At 57.9% G+C, this 19,029-nt stretch overlaps 4 protein-coding genes across 4 annotated transcripts, besides 1 other annotated feature; all 4 read right to left on the bottom strand.

Annotated features, from left to right (window-relative positions):
* Positions 1 to 2,132: 2,132 nt before the first annotated feature.
* LPMP_352190 (chaperone protein DNAj, putative) lies at positions 2,133 to 2,993 on the bottom strand (the record flags this gene model as incomplete). Its single annotated transcript, XM_010704854.1, has 1 exon — positions 2,133 to 2,993. One exon carries the CDS (start codon positions 2,991 to 2,993, stop codon positions 2,133 to 2,135), a length of 861 nt encoding a protein of 286 aa, XP_010703156.1.
* Positions 2,994 to 4,394: 1,401 nt separating this feature from the next.
* LPMP_352180 (hypothetical protein) lies at positions 4,395 to 5,510 on the bottom strand (the record flags this gene model as incomplete). Its single annotated transcript, XM_010704853.1, has 1 exon — positions 4,395 to 5,510. One exon carries the CDS (start codon positions 5,508 to 5,510, stop codon positions 4,395 to 4,397), a length of 1,116 nt encoding a protein of 371 aa, XP_010703155.1.
* Positions 5,511 to 6,375: 865 nt separating this feature from the next.
* On the bottom strand, positions 6,376 to 9,069 carry LPMP_352170 (hypothetical protein; the record flags this gene model as incomplete). The annotated part of the gene is made up of 1 exon (XM_010704852.1): positions 6,376 to 9,069. The coding sequence occupies one exon, from the start codon at positions 9,067 to 9,069 to the stop codon at positions 6,376 to 6,378; it is 2,694 nt and encodes an 897-aa protein (XP_010703154.1).
* A 4,699-nt stretch (positions 9,070 to 13,768) lies between these two features.
* On the bottom strand, positions 13,769 to 17,473 carry LPMP_352160 (hemagglutinin-like protein; the record flags this gene model as incomplete). The annotated part of the gene is made up of 1 exon (XM_010704851.1): positions 13,769 to 17,473. One exon carries the CDS (start codon positions 17,471 to 17,473, stop codon positions 13,769 to 13,771), a length of 3,705 nt encoding a protein of 1,234 aa, XP_010703153.1.
* A 713-nt stretch (positions 17,474 to 18,186) lies between these two features.
* Positions 18,187 to 18,741: a repeat region.
* Between the last annotated feature and the right edge of the window lie 288 nt (positions 18,742 to 19,029).

Genomic DNA, 19,029 nt, shown 5'->3' with positions numbered 1-19,029 from the left:
AGACAGGGAAAGAGGTGCGTACAGTCCACAGCACTTCTCACGTCGCTTTGCTTGTGGCGACGATGCTCGGTTGAAATGTGTAGCGCCTATCCCGGCAGCGCAGCGCGGCCATCGTATGTGGGCAAGACCACCTCAGTGGTACGACAAGCGCCTCCCACTCAAGTCGATCCTTCGTGCTAATAAGAGAGGGGCCCCGCCCCGGGGGACGTTGCAGGGAAGCGTGAATAGCAGGCCACGAGATGGTTGACACCCTGCGGAGCAGCGCGCGGGGCCACCAGAGCTGGACAGCAAGCTCGGTGCGACTCCCCTGCACCTGAGGGGGAAGCAGATGCCGCGGGAGGCCTGCATGCACGTAGATGATTACAGGAAGAGATGCCAAGGTCCGAGTTTCAGTGCTACAGCGACCGTAAGTGATGTGGAGAAGTCACGAGGAGAGGAGAGAGAGAGGTGGAGCCTTGCTTCGCCATTAGTTACTCACGCAGCGGGACGGACTAGCGAGAGGGTGTACCGCACGACTTGTTTTTTTTTTCTTTCCCTCAGCCCACTCATTCTTCGCACTGAAGAGAACCAGAGAGACTGTAAGGAGCAAAGTTCCCCATTGATCGCGTCACCACTAGCCCACTGCGGCTACTGAATCCATGACTGTCTCCCCTCCCCCCCCTACACAGTTGTTTGGGTGGTGCCTATCAGCGCACGCTCCTTTTTCCCTCACGAATCCCCTCGGGGCGAAGAGGGGGCGAGGGGGAGAAGGGTTAGGCAGAACCGGACGAACAAACATGAGATGAAGAGACGTACTTAACAAAAGAGGATGATGGAGAGGCTGAGAAGGATGGGGTGATGGCGTGTGTCGACACACACCCACACGTATACACACGCTACCTCATACAGGTAGACGTGTCAACAGCTACAAGCACAACGACAACAAGGGAGTCGGAGAGGATACCAACACAAAGAAGATACGAGAAAAGCGTACCACAGAGAGGAAGGAGTCCCAAGTACACCTGCTCACACAGAGAGAGAGAAGACTAACAGCGACAACGAGACTTCGCGCAGAAATGCTGACAACGCCATGGGTCAGCAGGAAATAGGGAAGACTCCGTTGCTCTAATACTTCCCCCCCCTACCATCCGGGACACAGAAGCCGAGAGAGGAGGGGGAGTACGAGAGGGGAGAGCAAACGCACTTGCGAGAGAGGTGGGGCAAACAGAGCACACCCACCCACATACATACACACACACACATACAAAGACGAGAGAGCAAAGGGAAGAAACACGGCGAGCAACGATGCGACAAGGACACTGGAGAGGGAGGGAGGTAACCCGGAAACGGTCTTCGCCATTCTTCGCGAGAAGAGAGTTCTGGTAAGAGAGAGAACGGCAGGGGAGGGTGCTTCTGCCTTGGGTCGCGGCTCAGCCCATAGCAGCAACGCTGCTTCCCTTCACGGACACGTGCATGCGAGAGGGGGAGTGGAGCTGGCAACAGAGAAGAAGCACACTGAAGAGAGAGAGGGGGGTAGCGGGAGCGGCAGAGTGGGCCACACTACAGGTGCCCACACACCCGCACAGCTCACGAGGTCACGTAGGTGGAGTAAAACCAAACACCCCAACGCAAAAGCCATCAAAAGCCTAGTTGGCGTCAAGGCGAACGAGGGCGAAAAGTGAAGAAGACGCACCGGCGCACACAGCTGCACCGGTGTTGTGCATTACAAGTGAGCAGAAGAAGCATCAATGAAGGGAGCAAAGCACGTGGCGGGCGAGTGAGTCACGGGATGAGAGGGGCGGAATGGAGCACACTCGCATACAGACCCATACACTCACGCATAGCCCTCTTCGCAGCACGTACACTGAGGCAAATCCCCTCTCTCCCTCGTGTCTTCGGCCGTTGATGACGCAGTCGCCCCACCTCTCGCTTCGCCTCACCGACGCTTCCCTCTGCAGATCCCTCTTTCGAATCCCCCTTTCGCGCCCTGCTCCAGTCATAGTTTCGCCTTCTGCTTTAGTTTCTCGAACAGAAGTGATCACAGTAGCTGCGAGCTGCACGCCTTGCAGCTCGATCGCGAAAGTCCCTTTCGGTTCCGACCAAGACTTCTGCTCAGTCAGGAGGCAGAGAGAGCATGCGTGGCGTCGGCCTGCTCAACCCAGTGCTCGACGAAAGTGCTGATAGTCGGTACACACCGGTGGCACCTCGTTGCGGCCGCGCGAGCGGTACTTAAGCGACTCTGCCTCGCAACGACGGCCTAACGAGTCCCGCCAACTCTCCAACACCTTCTGTTCGACCGACAAGTACACCTCTTTTCGCCGGTCCATCATGTCTGAAGTTTGGGGCGTCGTGTAAAACTGCACGCGTAACCCAAACAGGGACGTCGTGCGCTGCACAATGAAGCCTTCGCCCTGTGACGCCGTGAAGCTAAAGGAAGTGGCAGCCCTCCCAGCGCTACGGAGACTACCGCCGAACAGCGGGTTGGAGGGGTCGACATCGGTGTAAGAGCTCGACAAGAGCATTGCCACGAGCAGAAAAACAATAAAGGGCACAAACAGCAGAGCATTGGGATTGATGTTCACCTCAGCTTGGTATTGTGCACCATTGCCGCCGGGATGTGCACCATAACTGTTCGCGTGGTGGCCGTTGCCAAAGAAGAACTCCTCGAAGAAGTCGCGCTGCCCGGCTGGGCGCCGGCGGTACAAACCCGCGCTGTTCGCGGGCCGACGCGTGCCGCCGCTCTCGTGCCGCTGTACGCCTTCCGCACCATGCCGGTCGTAGATGCTGCGCTTGGTGGGGTCCAACAGCGTCGTGTGCGCCATGCCGACCAGCTTGAAAGCATCAGCTGCCTGCCTGTGCTTGTTCTTGTCCGGATGGCACTTGAGTGCCATTTTTTTGTAGGCTACCTTGATCTGTGCCTCGGTGGCGTTGGTTTCTACCATGAGCACCTTATAATAGTTACCCTTGTTCTGCAGCACATACTGCACCACCTCGGTGTCTGCCATTGAGTTCATTGCTGAGATAGTGGCCTTGTGGGGGGCGCGGGTGACGATATGATGCGGGGTCCAGAGGAAGTGAAGGTGGGTGAGACTGCTACGCCGTGCCCCATGAGCTGACCAGTAGATTGCCAACACCACAAGCGTGCGAGCCCGCTCTTGGGAAATAAGGAAAAGTGGCACAGAGAGGGGTGTGTGGTAGGGGCGGATGAGTAGAGGGGGAGGGGGTGAGAAGGTAACGAACGACAAGAAACGCCGCCACGTGATCGCTACCCGCTCCCCTCGATGGGCTCCGGTAGCACGAGAACAAAGGGTCAGCAAAATTAGCGAGTGAGAGAGTAGATGAGGAAAGAACGCTTGTGGAAGTGGGTAAGTTGGAGCCGATGGATTGAATGGGGGGGGGGGGGGGAGGAGGTGGAGATGAAACCGGCACCAACAAAGGAAAGAAAGAACGAGTGCAGCGGCCCACGTACGCGCGAGCGCGCGCCCCAGTCGACAATCAACAAAGACAACTGCACGCCAGGCCTTATAAGAGCAAACTCAAAGTAATCAGAGAGCGGAGAGAGGAGGAGGAGGAGGCGCACAAGAGGAGTATGGCACACCAACAGAGAAGGAGAGAAAAGTATCAAGATGACAGAAACCGTTAAAAAAACTCCGCCGCTGCCTCTCGTACTGAATCACGTAGGGGCGATGGGCGCTCTTGTGCGGGTGTGTCTCTCTGTGTGCTTGTGCGCATGCAGAAAGAAGAGGCGGAATGTGTGTCTGGGTGGGGAAGGGAAGTTTCTACGAAGATCTCAAACGATGGGAGGGAAGGAGGACGAAGGGCAGAAGAGAACCCGATGGGCGGAGTGAACAGCAGAGACGTTGAAAGAGAGAGACGGCCGGGGAGCGGACACTCGAGTACGGTGGTGGTGGTGAGGGGGGGGGCGGGAGGGACAGTGGCCCAACCATGTGCCCAGTCCCGACACTAAAAACATGAAGGGCACACAAAGGATCAGCGAAACAAAACCAAAAAACAAAGAAAAGGCGCCTTTATCATTCCCACTACGTTGGGGTCCTTAACGTATACGAAATGGCGTGCACCGCTGCTTCTGCCCTCCTTCGATATTTTCTTCTTCGCGCTGATCTATTCCTGTGCATCCGTGTTGCTGGCGTTGACTTACGTCCTTTTTTTTTCTGGATCGTTTTCATGTCGATGCAGTGCATAGCAGTTTAAACTCTAGCCGTGCGCACTGGCAGTGTGGCTCTTCCACAAAGAAGGCACCACGAAATAAAGACAGCAGCCGCAGTGGCTCAAACGCTAACGACGACCAGGCAGTGCGTCACGGGCTCTACGACCCAGACTCCTCTGGTATCGTGAGCCACAACGCTTTTCCACTACGGTATTTCGTTTCAACACTTCTTCCTCACATGTACCGCTTACTCAGTCGGTAACTTGGCGGGACCCTCCAAGACAAAGCGAGCCATTTGCGCTAGAACCTGCCTGACGCTCATATGCAGCACCTCTGCAGAGCCGCCGCTGTGAGCGGCGCGATGACGTGCGCCACCGGAAAGGCCTTCGTTTCCTCCATGAAGGTCGCAGTACCCGATCATCGTCTCTGCATCCTTGAACTTGCAGCAGTCATGCTGGTAAAAGAAGTCAATTCGGTTCTTCTCTCCGCGCGTCATCGCGCGATAGCCCAAATGGCGCCAGAACGGGATCGCCTGCACGTCAGCAGAGATCATGATGAACTCCAGCCCCACCTCCGCACACCACGCCAACAGCGCCGCGTTCAGCAACCGTCCAAAGCGGTTCTTCTTGTACCCAACACCCGTCGCAAACAGAGGCATCTCGGCAAACCGTATTGTCTCCTGTTGATGAACCGATATAGTGACAGCGCAGACGAGCTCCTGAGTTGCCAAGCAGCGCAGGTACCACGAGTACGAGCCGCTGATTCGCTTGCGGGTGCGAGTGGAAAAGCTGCTCGGCAGTGTGACGATGCGGTGCAGCTCGGGTGGGTCGGGGTGCAGAAACTGCGAAGCATACAACTCAATAACCTCTTCGCGGGTCTTCTCTGACAGCACACATCCGAATTTTAGCGCGTACGGTCCAGGGCCGGTGAGCTTGGGGAAGTGCTCTTGAATTGTGGAGCGGAGCAAGCGCTGGGCATGCGTGCGGCGCGGTGCGTGATTCGCTTCCGTCATTGGATTCCCAGTCATGAAAGACGGCTTGGGGCTCGCCACGAGAGGAGAGTGGCCACTTTCAGCGCCGCCCTGCTGACTCATGAAGAAGGGGCCGGTTCCAGCGGCTGCCCCTGCTGGCGACGACGGGTCTGTACCAGCCGCTGTGGGAGACATGTGGTAGTCATGGAAGAAGATGAGTCGTTGCACAAACGTGGGGTCTACGAACGTGTGGGCGTATACCTTGGCAATCTCCCCCCGCTCCGCACGTGTTGCGGCCCAGTATGCCTGAGCGAGCTGATCGCGTTGAGCCTCATTAAGCTTCACCGTAGAGTAGTACTTGAGCAGCGTCGCCCGCTCTTCCTCCGACAGCATTGTGCGTGTGAAAACGTTCGAGCGCTCTTTCCGCCACCTTCAGCGGCTAGGCATGAGGGGGAGGGGTAGTGGTTGTATGAATCTGTAAGGAACGAAACGCAGTACTGTGTGTGAAGGGCCTCCCGAGACTCACCGTGCTGCAGGAGCAGAGGGTGAAAGAGAAAGTGTTTTCGTCCTCGATCTAACACTTGGTGCTTGCGAGCGCACCGCTGACCGAAGCGACACCGAAAAACAACAACAACGACAAGGGCCGACGTTGTCATTGGCGGGGCCGCCCAAGAGTATGGCGAGCATACAGTGGCGAAGAGTGTGTGCGCGGCAAAGAAAGCGTCAGGAAAAAGGGGGAGAGGACAGTAGAGAACATGTGGAGCTGACAAGGAGCACATGCGCCACCCCTCCCTCCCTCACACATACACCCACCCACACGCGCGTGGAAAACAAACACGTGATACCTGAAAAGGAAATGGGCCAGAGGAGAAACGCCACGTTTGCCACGGTGCGTGCGAGTTCGCCGCTGGTCACCGCCAACCTTCTCAGTAGCCCTCTCGCCGTCCTTGAATCGCACCCTCCCCCCTCCATAGTACAGCAGTCGGTGCTCAGTGCGGCTTCGACAGGCCAACCGTTTTAGTGGTGATAACTTGTGCTTTCATCTACTCTGCGCATTCCTGTTCTTGTGAGCTGAGTAGCTTATTAAACTAGCCCACACACAGTTTTCCTTCCGCATAGAAAGGCATAGATACCTTGACGTTGTCGTACCTGTCAAGGTGAGGAGAGAAAAACACATTTGCCACTCCATTCTCTTCGACCTACCCACACATACTGGCTTCCGCACATCAACTCCACCTTCAACACCTTCCCCCAGGTGTCATAGCTTTAGCTCTCCAATCTTCAGCATAAATTGCTCTCGGTGAGGCTGCTGCAGCACCACTGCCATGCTGGCTAGCACCGATGTGGCAGAGGTCACGAAGAGCACGTCCGGATCGAGGGTTTCGTTCAGTTCCCGTTGGACGGTGTTGAATAGATTGATGAGTAGGTCGATGCGATCCGCGTCGGAGGGCACACGGGCGACCCAGTCCTCCACCTGGAAGTCCGCCATCTGCTGTCGCAGGTTCTCATCCACGAGCTGGAGAACATAGGCTTTGAAGAGGCAGCCGTGCGCGAACCGCTCGTATACCACTTTATACTTGCTGTAGGAGTGTCGCTGGGTCCACATGGACGGGGCCACCTCGTGGTGCCGCCGCGCAAAGTCGTCGAGAAAGTTGGAAGGGGTGAGGAGCGCGTCGCACAAGGCGCGATCGCACAAGTGGAAGGCTGTGTACGGGGCGGTGACCCTCTGGAACCACGAAGTGACCGGTGTAAGAAACTCGGAGGTGAGGGATCTGAAGAACTTGCGCACCATATCGTCGGCAACGGAAAAGTGCGAGCAGGATGTAATGCCGTTAGTCGCCGCCGTCGTATCCGCGTGGTGGTGGCGAGGGGAGTTGCTAGTGCTGGCTGAGGAGAGCAGTGACGAGAGGGGGGTGCAACATTCGTCGTGTGCGGCGGTGATGGGCACGGGAGCCGTTCGCGCATTCCCATGCCACTGCGTAAGACTTAGTGAGACGGATGCCCGCTGGGCATCCGCATCTAGCAGGGATACCATCTGCAGCCGCTTTAGCAGCATCTGCGTCTGCTCCGCGTGGTTCAGCAAGAAGTGAACGGAGGAGTCGAAGTAGTTGTGGAGGTGCTTCTGCAGTTCATTGCGCGAGCTAGCCTGGTGAGCGCTGGTGCGCCTCTGGTGCTCCGCTGCGCGCACCGACTCCACCGTGGTCTTGTAGTGGTCCATGGTGAAGAGAGTGATGGAGGAGGCGACAGGTGATGGCGTTGTGATCGGGGTTGACGCGAGGTGAGCCGCAGCCCCCAACGGGGCGTCGCTGCTGTCGTAACAAGTACGCGCTCGTCCACGTGAGATTTGCACTATGCAGCTGTCAGCACTGTCACTGGGCTGCGTCGGGAATGCCTCGTACAGGTTCGTAGTCCCATGCGTCGCAGCTTGACCTTCATCCTCAGAGCGCTGCGTCCGATGCATTCCCTTCACATTGTGAGCCGAGTCACGCGACGAGCACAAGGTGGATGGCGACGAATTTACCGAGGTCCTTGCGCTGTAGGTGGTGTGCGGGTCTGCCGTGTATGACGAGGTGGATGAGAAGATCGATTGCCGACTCGAGAGATGAGCGGGGCTCACGGCGGCGCCATTGCTGCTGAGGCTACTGAGATTAGGCGGCGCCCCCACAAAGGGGGCATGTAGGCCGTTGTGGTGGGGCACACTCGCCAAACCACCAGCCAGAGATGTAGTGGAAGTGAGGCTGTACACGGGTACTGACAAGGGCTCATGTCCAGACGCCGTGCACGCGTGAGTACCGTTCGATGACGACAAGAGCGGTGTTTTGGCGCGCAGCTCCTCAGGCTGCACTGCACGTAGCAAAGGGCCGACCAGCGACGCTGCCGTAAAGGCATTTGGCTGCTGTCGGTGGAGCAGACTGGTCTGTGGCGGAGGTGAGGCTCCCTCAGTCACCACACTGGCGCTGCACGCCTTCCCGCTCAGTGTCGGCGGCACGATGGAACCATTCGTCATGACCGACGCGTTGCGGTCCATCACGACCATCAAGCTGGGCCACCCACTGAAGCTACGCAGTAGGAAAGGGTTCGTGCCGGCTACTATGAGAACCTCGTTCGTCGGGAAGGACAGCACCTTGCCCATCCGACTCAGTCGTGAGAAGTCGTCGTTTTGCACGGTAAAGTACGAGCGCAACATGCCATTGAACTCGATGGGTAGCACCAGCGATGCGACGCTAAATGCCACCGCGGACGCCATGCAGGGCGTGTTGCTGAGGATGAAGAGTGGCTCGTGGCGAATGACTAGCTCCCACACGTACGTGAGATGATGCAGCTGCCCACCAAGGAGTTTGAACAGGGGCAAGAAGTCGCTGCCTAAAGTGCTGCGACGATATCGCGCGCTGCCTTGTGCTACCTCCATAAACTCTACTCTGCTGTCCACCGACATGGCGCTGCGTGCCGAAGCGCAGCTGCTCCGCGTTGCGCGACTCGGCTGCCGCTGCGAGTGCGCCGGTGTAATGAAGACGAGGGCCTGCTGAAGCAGCGTCACCGTGTAGCGCACCTGCGGGTGAGGTGAGGGCCACTGAGCCAACTCCATCATTGCATCGCACAACACATCTTCTTGCGTGTAGTACTCGGCGCTGTAGGACTGGTCAAACTCAAAGTAGGCTTCTGGACTTGGGATCAGCAAGCTGGACACAGGCACCTTACCCGTATCTGGGGAGAGCGGGCAGCACTGACAGAAGCGCGGCGCCACGACGCGAAGGATGATTTCGTGCACATTGTAGTACGGCAGATGAGAGAGAAGCACCAAGACCTGTTGCACGTAGCACCGTGGCACGTTGGGATCGTGCTTCTGCCGGTAGAAGGCCGCGCCGTACAGCTCCGGTACCGTGTTTCCGGTCGTAGGCGGCGCTACCGTCTGTGAGAAGCTCTGTGCCGCCGCTGTGGTGCAGTCTGGCATTGTGAAGTAGAAGATGAAGTTGTACCCGCAATCTGGGTTGCAGTCTGGGAAGGCGCAGCGCAGTAGCTTTACCTTTCCCTCCTTCGTGAGGGCATCTGGAGGGGAGATGAATTCGATCTTGGGCCCGATATCGAGGTCGAACCGGATAGACACTAAGCAGTCCACCCATGACGACGATGATAATGGTGACACCATTGTTGCTGACGGGCCCGATACACAGAGCACACACACACACACACACACACCCCGGGGAGGCAAGATAGACAGAGAATGCAACAGAGATGGAGAGACAAGGGGTAGAGTGGGGCTGGAGGAGAATTCGAGAAGCTGGAAAAAAAAAAGACACGGCGAATCGACGATGAAAAAAAAGGAGGAGGGGGTGGGGAGGGGAGTCTGTGTAGCCATAGCAGGGGGGGGTCGCCACCCCAACACAGTAGAGGAAGCGGCTAGCGAGGGGGAGAGAGAGAGAGAGAGCGCGAGAACGGAACGGAGAAGGCGAGGTGGAAAGTGAGGAAGACGCGCTGAACAGCGATAGAGAGCGGCCGAAGACGGGGAGGGAAGGAAAAAAAAAGAGATGAGCAAACGCGAGGAAGAGAGACACGGTAGAAACGACACCGTACAAGAAAACCCGAAAAGCGACCCAGACAGAAAACAAAGGGGCGCGTGGGTTTGTTGTTGTTGGGAGAGAGAGGGGGAACAAGCGGCAGAGGAGGGCAGCAATTCAGCGGGAACGCACACACACACACACGTGATAGGCTTAATGATACTTCCTCTTGCAGTGCCTCGGGCGGAAGCAGGAAAGATGTGCAGAGGTAGTCACTAGAACGAAAAGCACATGACACGTCACAGGTGCCTCTCTCTCTGGCGGTGGTGTAGTTAGAGAAGTCAACGAAGCTACTTGCAGTGGACACAAACTCAAGCAACCCTAATGAAGGCTTTTAACAGTTCTGAGAACAGGGAGCGGTGAAACACAGGAAGAAGCAACGAGCTCTGGAATACACATATGAGGGACGCACAGAGAGGAGCAACGAGCAATTTGATGAACTTAAGGGGACAGGCATAGAGTAGCAGGAGGTGGGGCGGGTCTCCCTCGCACAAGTGAAGAGAAAGAGCGGGACAACGCACACAGCCCAGCGCACAGAGCAACACCTCGCTCGCAGTCCTCGGGGGACGGGGGAAGTGAGAGAGTAAGGCGGTGGAAAAGACGCGCGCAACAGCCCCTATACACACACACTTCATACACACAGTCGGAGCAAGCAATGAAGGCAGCGAAGAAAAGAAACAAGGGAACTGGGGAGGCTGAGCAAAACAATGTAGATGACGCGTATACCTCACCACAGAGCGAGGGCGAAAGAGAATGGAAGAGAGGAGAAAAGTGTCTCTGCTTCCTTGAGCAGTGTCTTGCGCAGGGGGCGGAGTGGTATGCTCGCTTGTGTGTGTGTGTGTGTGTACGTCTTCTGAAGAAAGACGGAAGACCCACGAAAGGATAATTCACTAATTGGAGTCCGCCTGGTGTTTCCCTCCTTTGATCTCTTGAGGAAAGGCAATAAAAGCGTTCAGGGAAGAAGAGTCGAGTAGGGGTGAGGGAAGGGGGACGTGTAGACACGGGAGAAGAGAGAGGTCGAGGCCAACTCGGTCAGTTGCCGTGCCTGCGCAGTACACGCGCCTTCGTAAATCGGATGATCTCTGATTGTGCTTGTGTTGTGGGGACGGTTGCTGCTCGATTCACCTCACAGGCAGCCCAATGCCCCCACTTACAGATGACTCTTTTTGATTTGTGTTGCAGATGTGCTTCCAGCCAAACGGTGACAGACCACGGAGAGGCAACAGAGCAAATTACATGTCGTAAGAGGAACACCTCAGAAATACGACGAGTGGGAGGAAAGGGGGAAGAGAGCGGTGAGGTGTGTGCGCATGGGAGCATGCGTGTGTATGTGTGTGTGTGTGTGTGAGTGGGGGGGGGGGGAGAGTCAGACAGGTGAAGGTGACGGAAGGAGACATACAAAGAGAGTTGGAGAGGGAAGAGAGAAGTGAGAGGAATAGAAGGAATCACAGACAGGTGCAGTTTCACACGGGGTACAAACGCCTTCGAACGGGTGGGTGGGTATCTGACGAGCCGAGAGCCACGGCATGCGCACAGTGGTGCAGAGAAGATAACCGATTCGAGTCAGACGAGAGAAAGGGGGGAAGCACAGCGCTTCTGCATTTTTTCACCCTCCTTGTTCTCTGCAACAGCACTTTTATGCGGCTCTCTTTTTCGAGTTTTGTTTGCTTTCCTTCAGCGCTCCTTCATTGCAGTGCTATGGCATACGAGCAGACACACACACGCACTCACTCAGGTACACGTACAAGAGAGGAAAACAAGGGGGAATGGACACCGCAACAACAGCGCCAAGAGAAATGCAACACAAACATGGGCCGGGGTAACTTGTAACCGCCGCTCTCTCGGAGAGAGGGAAAGAGGGGCGAAGAGCAGCAGGCGGCGCACGTCGACCACAGCTCTTTCTTCGACCTTTTATGAAGCTTTCCATGCGCCGCAGCGTGGGGAGAGAGGTGGTTTGTGTTTGCCCACAGCCGACATGACAGGGCAAACGAAATCGTGAATGGGAATACACACAGAAAAACACCCGCGTGAAGAGGAGAGAGTTGGGGTTTGTGTGCCGGTCTATGAGTGTGTGATTGCTCGGTTCAGCCCCATTTGCCCTGCTTCTTTACTTCCCTCGTTTTCCCTTCTCGACCATCCTCCAATTGCCGCTGCACTCGCTTCTTGGCATTCCCGACTGCAGTGCTGACGGCGGCGTCGAGCACATCTGTCTGGCAAAAAAAAAAAAACCCGGCTGGTAGCTCATTCATACAAGTTGTCACGCACACCAGTTTGGCAGGTTGCCTTGCTGAGAAGAGCGAAGGAATCAGAGAAGGGTCTCAGTATAGTAGCGATGAAGGGGAGGGAACGGGGCAGAAAGCAAAGCGGCTGACTTCGAGAAGACGGAGGGGAGGAGAACCCTCCCTCCCTCCGCCCAGTGCTGCAGTGCACCGGCGCGAAACGGGAGGGTGCACAAGTGGAGGGAAACAACTGAAAAGGTGGCAAGGAAGACGAGGGGGGGGGATGGGCTGCAGTAACAGCAGCAGCAGAGTACTCACCACTGTGGAGCCTGCACACCCGTACACATACACGCACACACACACACTCAAACAGACGTAGGGAATGGTTGTCATTTGCTCTTTATCATTTTCGCCGCTCTAGTGCGCCTCCTCTACTGCCGAGCCCAAGTTGCCGCGCGAATCACATGCTGGAAGCATGTAGCCAGAGAAACCGGCCGTGACGAGCAACGACACCGTCCCACCAAAGCAACTGCCGGAGTTGAGCAGGTCACTGAGGCTGTACTGCCGCTTCGACGAGCGGAAGAATCGATGCGCATTGAACCCGCTGCCGGCTGGCCCGGTGCCTCTGGCCTTGACGGGTCGTGAAAACCCCACTCAGTGGGCTGCTGCCGAGGAGCTTTAACCATGCACTCAGTCGAGACTTCGTTCCTGTGGAGTCTCAGCCGCTGGCTAATGACGAGCTTGTTGCCTGACCAGGCGTGTCGGTGTGGGTCTGCGAGGCGGCAGCACTCAGAGTGGCGCGGCTGTTGCTCATCACGCTGCAGCGCATTGTCGATGCTCAGACAGAGGCCGAAACGCCGGGCGTGGGGGTCTCGTCTGATGTCGTCGTTGTCGATGCGGTACAGCTTCGTTCCCGCCACTGGTATTATGCGCTGCGGCTCACGTCGCTCGTAATCCCAGTTGCAGCTGATGTGGCATGACCGTTGCAGCTCATAAAAGCATTTTAGCTAGTATCAGTGCTGCGCCTTGACCCCTTCAGTGATCCCAGCAGCACGCGCGTGCTGCTCACGGGGTGGCGGTTTCCATGGACCAGTGATCACTGGCTGGCCCCGACGCAAATGAAGATCGGCGACGTTGTCCATGAGCTGCTCGCCAGCGCTGTCGCTGTGCCGCTGCTCAGTGTGTATGTGCGTGTGTGTGTATGCGGAATGAGGGACCCGCTGTTGAGGGCGCTGTTTCCTCGCTTGACAGGGCAGCGCTCGCTTTCGTGATGCTGTGGTGCTCGCCTTATCCTTCTCTGCCGACGCAGTGGCAGTACCAACAGCAGTGACAACGGAATTAGTCGAGTATCTCTCCCCGCTGTCCTCGAACAAATCGTCTGCTGCCAGAACCACCAAATGTCGGCAGATCGGAACCGAGATGTCTTTGAGCTCTCGCTCGAGCACCGCCTTTTCTTGCTGCCGATCGCTGGGATTTTAAGTGATCGACCGAAGCGCCCACGCCACTGCCTCGTATGTGCCACCAAGGGAGCCTCCGTGAGTGGAGACAGAGAAGCCAGTCGCTGAGGAACGCCCCTGTGCTGCGCGTAGAGTTCTGTCAGCTCCTCATGTACTCAAGCGCGGCGGCGACGCCAATGCCAAGCCCTACATGAGAAAGCAGAAGATGGTCTGCTAGTAGGTGAGGCAGTCAAGTCAGACGTCAGAGGCCGAGCAGGGGCCCGGCGTTGTCTTCAGCGACGGAATAGACGGCGGATTGGACTGCCAGCTCGGCTCAAGGTGCTTTCAGGGCAGTGCGAGCGGCAAGGCAGCCAGTGGCATGAGCTCACGCGATTTGGTTGCGTTGCTGAACTCCCGATCCGCCACATCTCACTAAAACCTCAGCCTGCGCCGTCCCAGCAGGCCTGGAGGAGCCCTCGCCGAAACGGCAGTGGCGCCGATCTGATGGTTGGTGAGAAAGGGGGGTGCGACAGGTGTGGTGCGCAGACGCCGTACGTTGGTGCTGCTGCGGGTCGTATGTAGGCAGTTGCTGGACGGTCCCGTTTCGGGTGCTTCCATGTCCGCTCTGCAGAGACATTATGGGACCGGAGAGAGGTAGACGAGTCCAGTCGTGCAGATAGGAGAGTGCACAGCACTGACTGACTGTCGCGGGAGTGCAGCGGCGATGACCTCTGCAACCGACTCAGCGTCGATGGCGCCGCGCTGCGCGATCGGTGATGACTTGCGGGTCTTCGTAGGTACTGGCCTGGGCTACAGTACGGGGAGAGGGATGTGAGAAGGTGAATCGATGCTTGCTGCTGGCGACACCGCCTCGCCGCGGGAGTGGAGGGAGACCGTCTTCGTGCTGTCGCCGGGATGGAAAGTGAAGGACTATTAAGCCGGGGCCCACGTCCTCGCCAACGCTGCGCTGCGGAAGAACGGTGGGAGGCAATGTCGCTCTCATCACCCCAACCGGGCTGTGCACGCCCGTCTCTTGGTGCGGTGGTCAGGGGATAGGCATGCGAGGAAGGAGGTAACGCATGAGCTACAAACGGCGACGACGGCGCCTGCTCGCGCTGCGTTTGGCAGGCCAGTTGAGCGTTGCCTTTGGTGCCATTCAGCCGCTCCGACAAGATTCCCGCGCTGTCGTGGCACGAAGAAAGGGAGTCGCTTTCAACCAGACCGACCGCGCTCGCATCCCCGCTGGACATCATCACCCTTGAGGAAGAGACCGGAGACGGCGACCTCCACCAACGCGAGGCAGCCAGAACCGTCCTGGTAGACGGGGAGCGCTGTGAGTCATCTCTTTCCTTGTGTGCCACGCCATCGCCACTCTTGCTGCCGCTGCCTTGGCTTTCTCTAGGTGGTGGCAGCGCATCAGACCCACTGCTCACGCTCCGTCGCAGCTCTTGGCGCAGCCGCTGGCGGATGCTGCGGCAGAGAGCTGCGACGGCGGAGCCATGAGTGGCCAATGGATACGCATCGTCTGTGTCTACAGATGACTTGGGCACGCTGGCGCCACTTACTGCTGAAGAAGCGGTTGTGGTCGCTACGCTGCTGAGGCTGCCTGAGCGGCGATGCGCCGCGGAAGAACCGAAGGCAACGCTCCATAGCGAACGAATTGAGTCCCCGCTGTCACAGACGGAGCTGGTATAGGGGGCAGCCTGAGTGCAAGGTGCAGGACCGCTACCACTGCTGAGCGATGCAGCGCCGGCCGCCGTCAAGCCGGGAATAAGCGGTACCGCAGGAAAGGCCCGTGCGGGCGCCTCTGGGGGAAGTGCCAGCACAATCGCGTTGAATTGTGGATCTTCGTTGTTGGTCACCGGCGCGGAGGCCCATTCGGAAGAGGGGCGGCTGCCCTCACTGTGGTGCTGACAATCCAAGCTCGAGTCCATAATCTTCACAAAGGCGTTGAAGTCGATGGAGATGTCCCGTGGCTCACCCGCGGACTGCATCGGTATTCCGCACACACGCTCGACGGCGCTGGGGTTGAGTGCCAGTTCAAACCAGCCCAGCACCTTCACCAGTCGCTCCAGTGTCACCGTGGGGCTGCGACGGCGGTCCTGGCCTTCTGCGATCTCAGCGAATGCCTTGCGTTGCACGTACATGCGGATGACGTCCCCTCTGTAAGTTGCGTCTGGGTTGCCCGAGTCGCTACTCGACAGATGCGGCGATGGCGGCGGCAGTGCTGCTCGTCGGCGCGGGCCCCTACGTCGTCCAGTTGGCTTCCGAGGCCCGGTCAACGCTGCCGCCCCAGTCACCTCTGCCCTCGAAGGCGGGGAAGACGCCGGCGTCGAACGCCTCACCTCCATCCGCGCGGTAGGGGTCGGTGGGGGTCGGCTGCTGCGTCGACCGACGTGTGCAGAAGGGATACGGTACACCTGGGGAGCAGCTTGACTCTTGGGGGCAGAGACGCTACGTGTCTTTCTCAAAGCATGCAGGCCAAGAGGTGGCTGTGATGAAGCAGCCTTCGCTGGGCGATCCGGCTCCATGCCCCCAGTCACCACTTCCAGCTTCGCAGGCGGCTCCGCCTGCTTTCTGTTCCCTTGCGTGGGAACGTCCGAGGCCAGTGCATACTTGAGGCGGCTCAAGAAGGAGAGCGCCTCCTCTATTGTCAAGCCTTGGGACGACGACGACGACAACCGCGACCTTGACGCAGTGGAGATGGTGGGCGCTCCTCGGCCATTGTTTTGAACTACCGTGGGGACGAGGGTGTCTCCGTCTGTGGTCACAGCGGCCATGAGGGCTCGGAAACGGCGTGCGCCAAAGCACGCCTGAGCCGCGTCGAGCAGGTACTCGGTGGAGGGAAACTCGCCCAACGTGTCTTTCCTCTTAGTCGTCATCGTTGATGAAACCGCCTTCGTCTGCGGCAGTGCTGGCGTGGGGGTGGCGGTCTTTATGGTAGATGCTACAATGACCTGTGCACGTTGATAAAGCCTAGGAAGTAGCTGCAGCACCTCGCGCCCCCCTACAGATGTGGAGGTGCTCAGGACGGCCGGGAACGCTGGAGCGGGACTCTGAGAGCGGTGCTTTATGACGCTGGGGTGGCTTCTGTGATGACTCCTTTTCGGTCGCTGGGCGCTGTATGTGTCGTACGTTTGCCAGGTCGCCTGCTCCTCTGCGGCGGTCGGAAGAGAGAAGGTGAGGGTGGTCTGATTCTCGTCCCCACTGGAAGTGGTAACCACCACAGGCGGAGGCGTGCTAGTGCAGCTTCCTCTGCCCTGCACCGAGGGTACGGCAGCTGGTGCGGTTCGTCTGGAAGGTGCCGCTGATGGGCCATGCTGGTGCATTGACCCACCGGCGCTGTCATCACTACCTGCATGTCTACTGCTGTCGCCGCCGTCGTTGCTGTTCCACTCTGAGGGGTCGGACGAGTAGCCTGGATTGAGGAAGCTGCGGTTGTCTTGCGTGAGCGATGGGTGCAGCTGCGGCCGTTCCGCGACAACGCCGTTGCTACTCCGGTGCGTCGCGGAGGAGCGCTCGGCCGCGTGCGCAACCTTTGATTGCAGCGCAGATATTGCGTCGGAAGAGGAGGAGGAGCTCGAAACGAAAGGAGAGTTTGCTCTAACTCCTTCGAATGCAGCGGCTCTGGAGTCCTCAACTACCCCCAGCGGTGCTTCAGCAGTAAAGCATGTATTGAGGATGTTTGTCATGGGGTCGTTAGTGGTGGCTGGCGGGATCTTGCAGCTGCAGATGTCCTTCTTCCCCGAAGATGGAAACCCTGCGGCGCCTGATCGCCTCGTCGCCTCGAGAGTGTCATTAGACACAATCTGGTTTTCCAGCACAGCACAGGCTGAGATCGACCGCACAGGTACGTGGGCGTTACCAGAGGATGGCGCGACAGATATGGGAAGCACCGAGGCAGCCACACTGCGGCTGTCAATGCTGCCATTGGTGTCGATGGCCCCCTCAGTGGTGGAGGTGCTAAATTCGCAGCCTGACACCGCCCTCACGACTGTGCCGCTAGGAGTAAAAATGAGCTTCGGTTGGGGGCATCGTCGTACGTTTGCCCTGGAGACGGTGCCGATGGTCGTTGCGCTCCTTTTTCGAGCCTCAGCGCCCCTGGCGCCAATGGGGAAGGTCACTGTCGCTGTGGTGATACGCATTTCCGGCTCAGTCCACGCCCTTTGCGAGTCGATATGTGGGGCTAGTAGGGGGGAATGAGGAAGTCGTGCGAAGAAAGACACAGGAGGGGTATGATTGAGACTTCAAGACAGACTGACAACAAACGATGTGAGGGAGGGACGGAAGCGACAGCAACCAAGAAACCAACCAACCAGATGATCGCCGGGCGTGCACGCCACCTACTACCCTACTAGTGTATAACGCGGGAGCAAGGGGCAGTACACACCGAAGCCACCTCACCTCACGCAGAAAAGCGGGGATATGGAGCACGAAACAGCGGGTGGAGAACGAGAGCGGAAAGCGGAAGGGAAAAGACGAAGAGCGAGAGGGGGTAGCACCAATACGAGGTTGTCCTTCGCGTTGATCTTCTCGATCGTTTGGGGCGCGTTAATTTTCCTTCCCTGGCCTTCCCCCCGTTCCCTCCAAGACCGCTGACTCTGACTCGCATAGCTCCACTAAACGCCTGTTCAGCCCCCTCTCTCTCTGCCAGGCTGACGGTGTACAAACAGAGGAAAAAGTAAGAGTGTTCGTTTTTGTCCCCCTTCGTGTGTGCATGTCTGTATGCTGTGATATGCTCCACAATGCGAGAGAGGACAGAGAGGCTACGTCAACAACGGGGCCCACCCATACTCACACAACTGAAGGAGGATGAGGAAAACAAAGGATGGTGAAGAGATGCTGGATGTCAATGGCATTTTCTTTCCTCATGCCCATTCTCTGCCATACAACATGGGCTCAACTCCACTCTGCCTCCGGCTACTCACAGGTCCGTCGCGCGGCGCGAAGCGGCCGTAGACACGCGAGGTACAGCACCGCGCCGACTCGGTCATCGGAGCACGGCCCCTGCCTCGAGTTCTGTCCACCCGCTCCCCACATCGCCTCGCAGCCGCTCCCATTGGGCCGGTCGCCACTTGGTGCATCGCGCGCAGTAGTGCAGGCGCCCCACACCAGTGGGCAGCGAGGGCCGGGTGAGATACGTTCGAGCCACGCTGGCACCTAGCCTAGCATGTGCATGATACACACGTGTGCAGTGCTGCAGGTCGGTTCGACGCCACGCAGTCTAGGACAGGCCCGCCGACATCAGCAGCGACGAAATCGCACGGACTTTGCTACGTCATTGCTGCCTGACCCTCTCATCACCAGAAGCGACTTGGCACTGGCAGGGACAGGGGCTGCTTGGTTTCCCCACAGAGAGTGAGGGTACTGTACCCTGGATACCACGCACTGAGGTGCATCTCCGCCATCAGGGGGAGGAGGAGAGAGAAGCACAATGAAAAGACCACTAAGAGGAACCCACACACGCGCGGCGACTTCAATGCCGGCGTTCGAAAAGAAAAAAAAATAAACGAAGCAGCAAAAAGAGCCACGACGACGACGGCTGGGGTGATGAAGTGAAGCAAACGAAGACACACATTCGCCCACGAGGGAAAGAGCGAAGAAGAAGAGCGTGTCCGTGCTGAATTGACCTGAAGGATAAAAAGAAAAGAGAGAGGGGGAGGGAGTTACACCAGAGTCACCAAAGGCACCGAAAGAGGAG

This window comes from Leishmania panamensis, assembly GCF_000755165.1.
Source record: "Leishmania panamensis strain MHOM/PA/94/PSC-1 chromosome 35 sequence".
NCBI classification, from domain to species: Eukaryota; Euglenozoa; class Kinetoplastea; order Trypanosomatida; family Trypanosomatidae; genus Leishmania; species Leishmania panamensis.
Note: the sequence above shows the minus strand (reverse complement) of the source record. Positions and strands in the feature narration are given on the sequence as shown.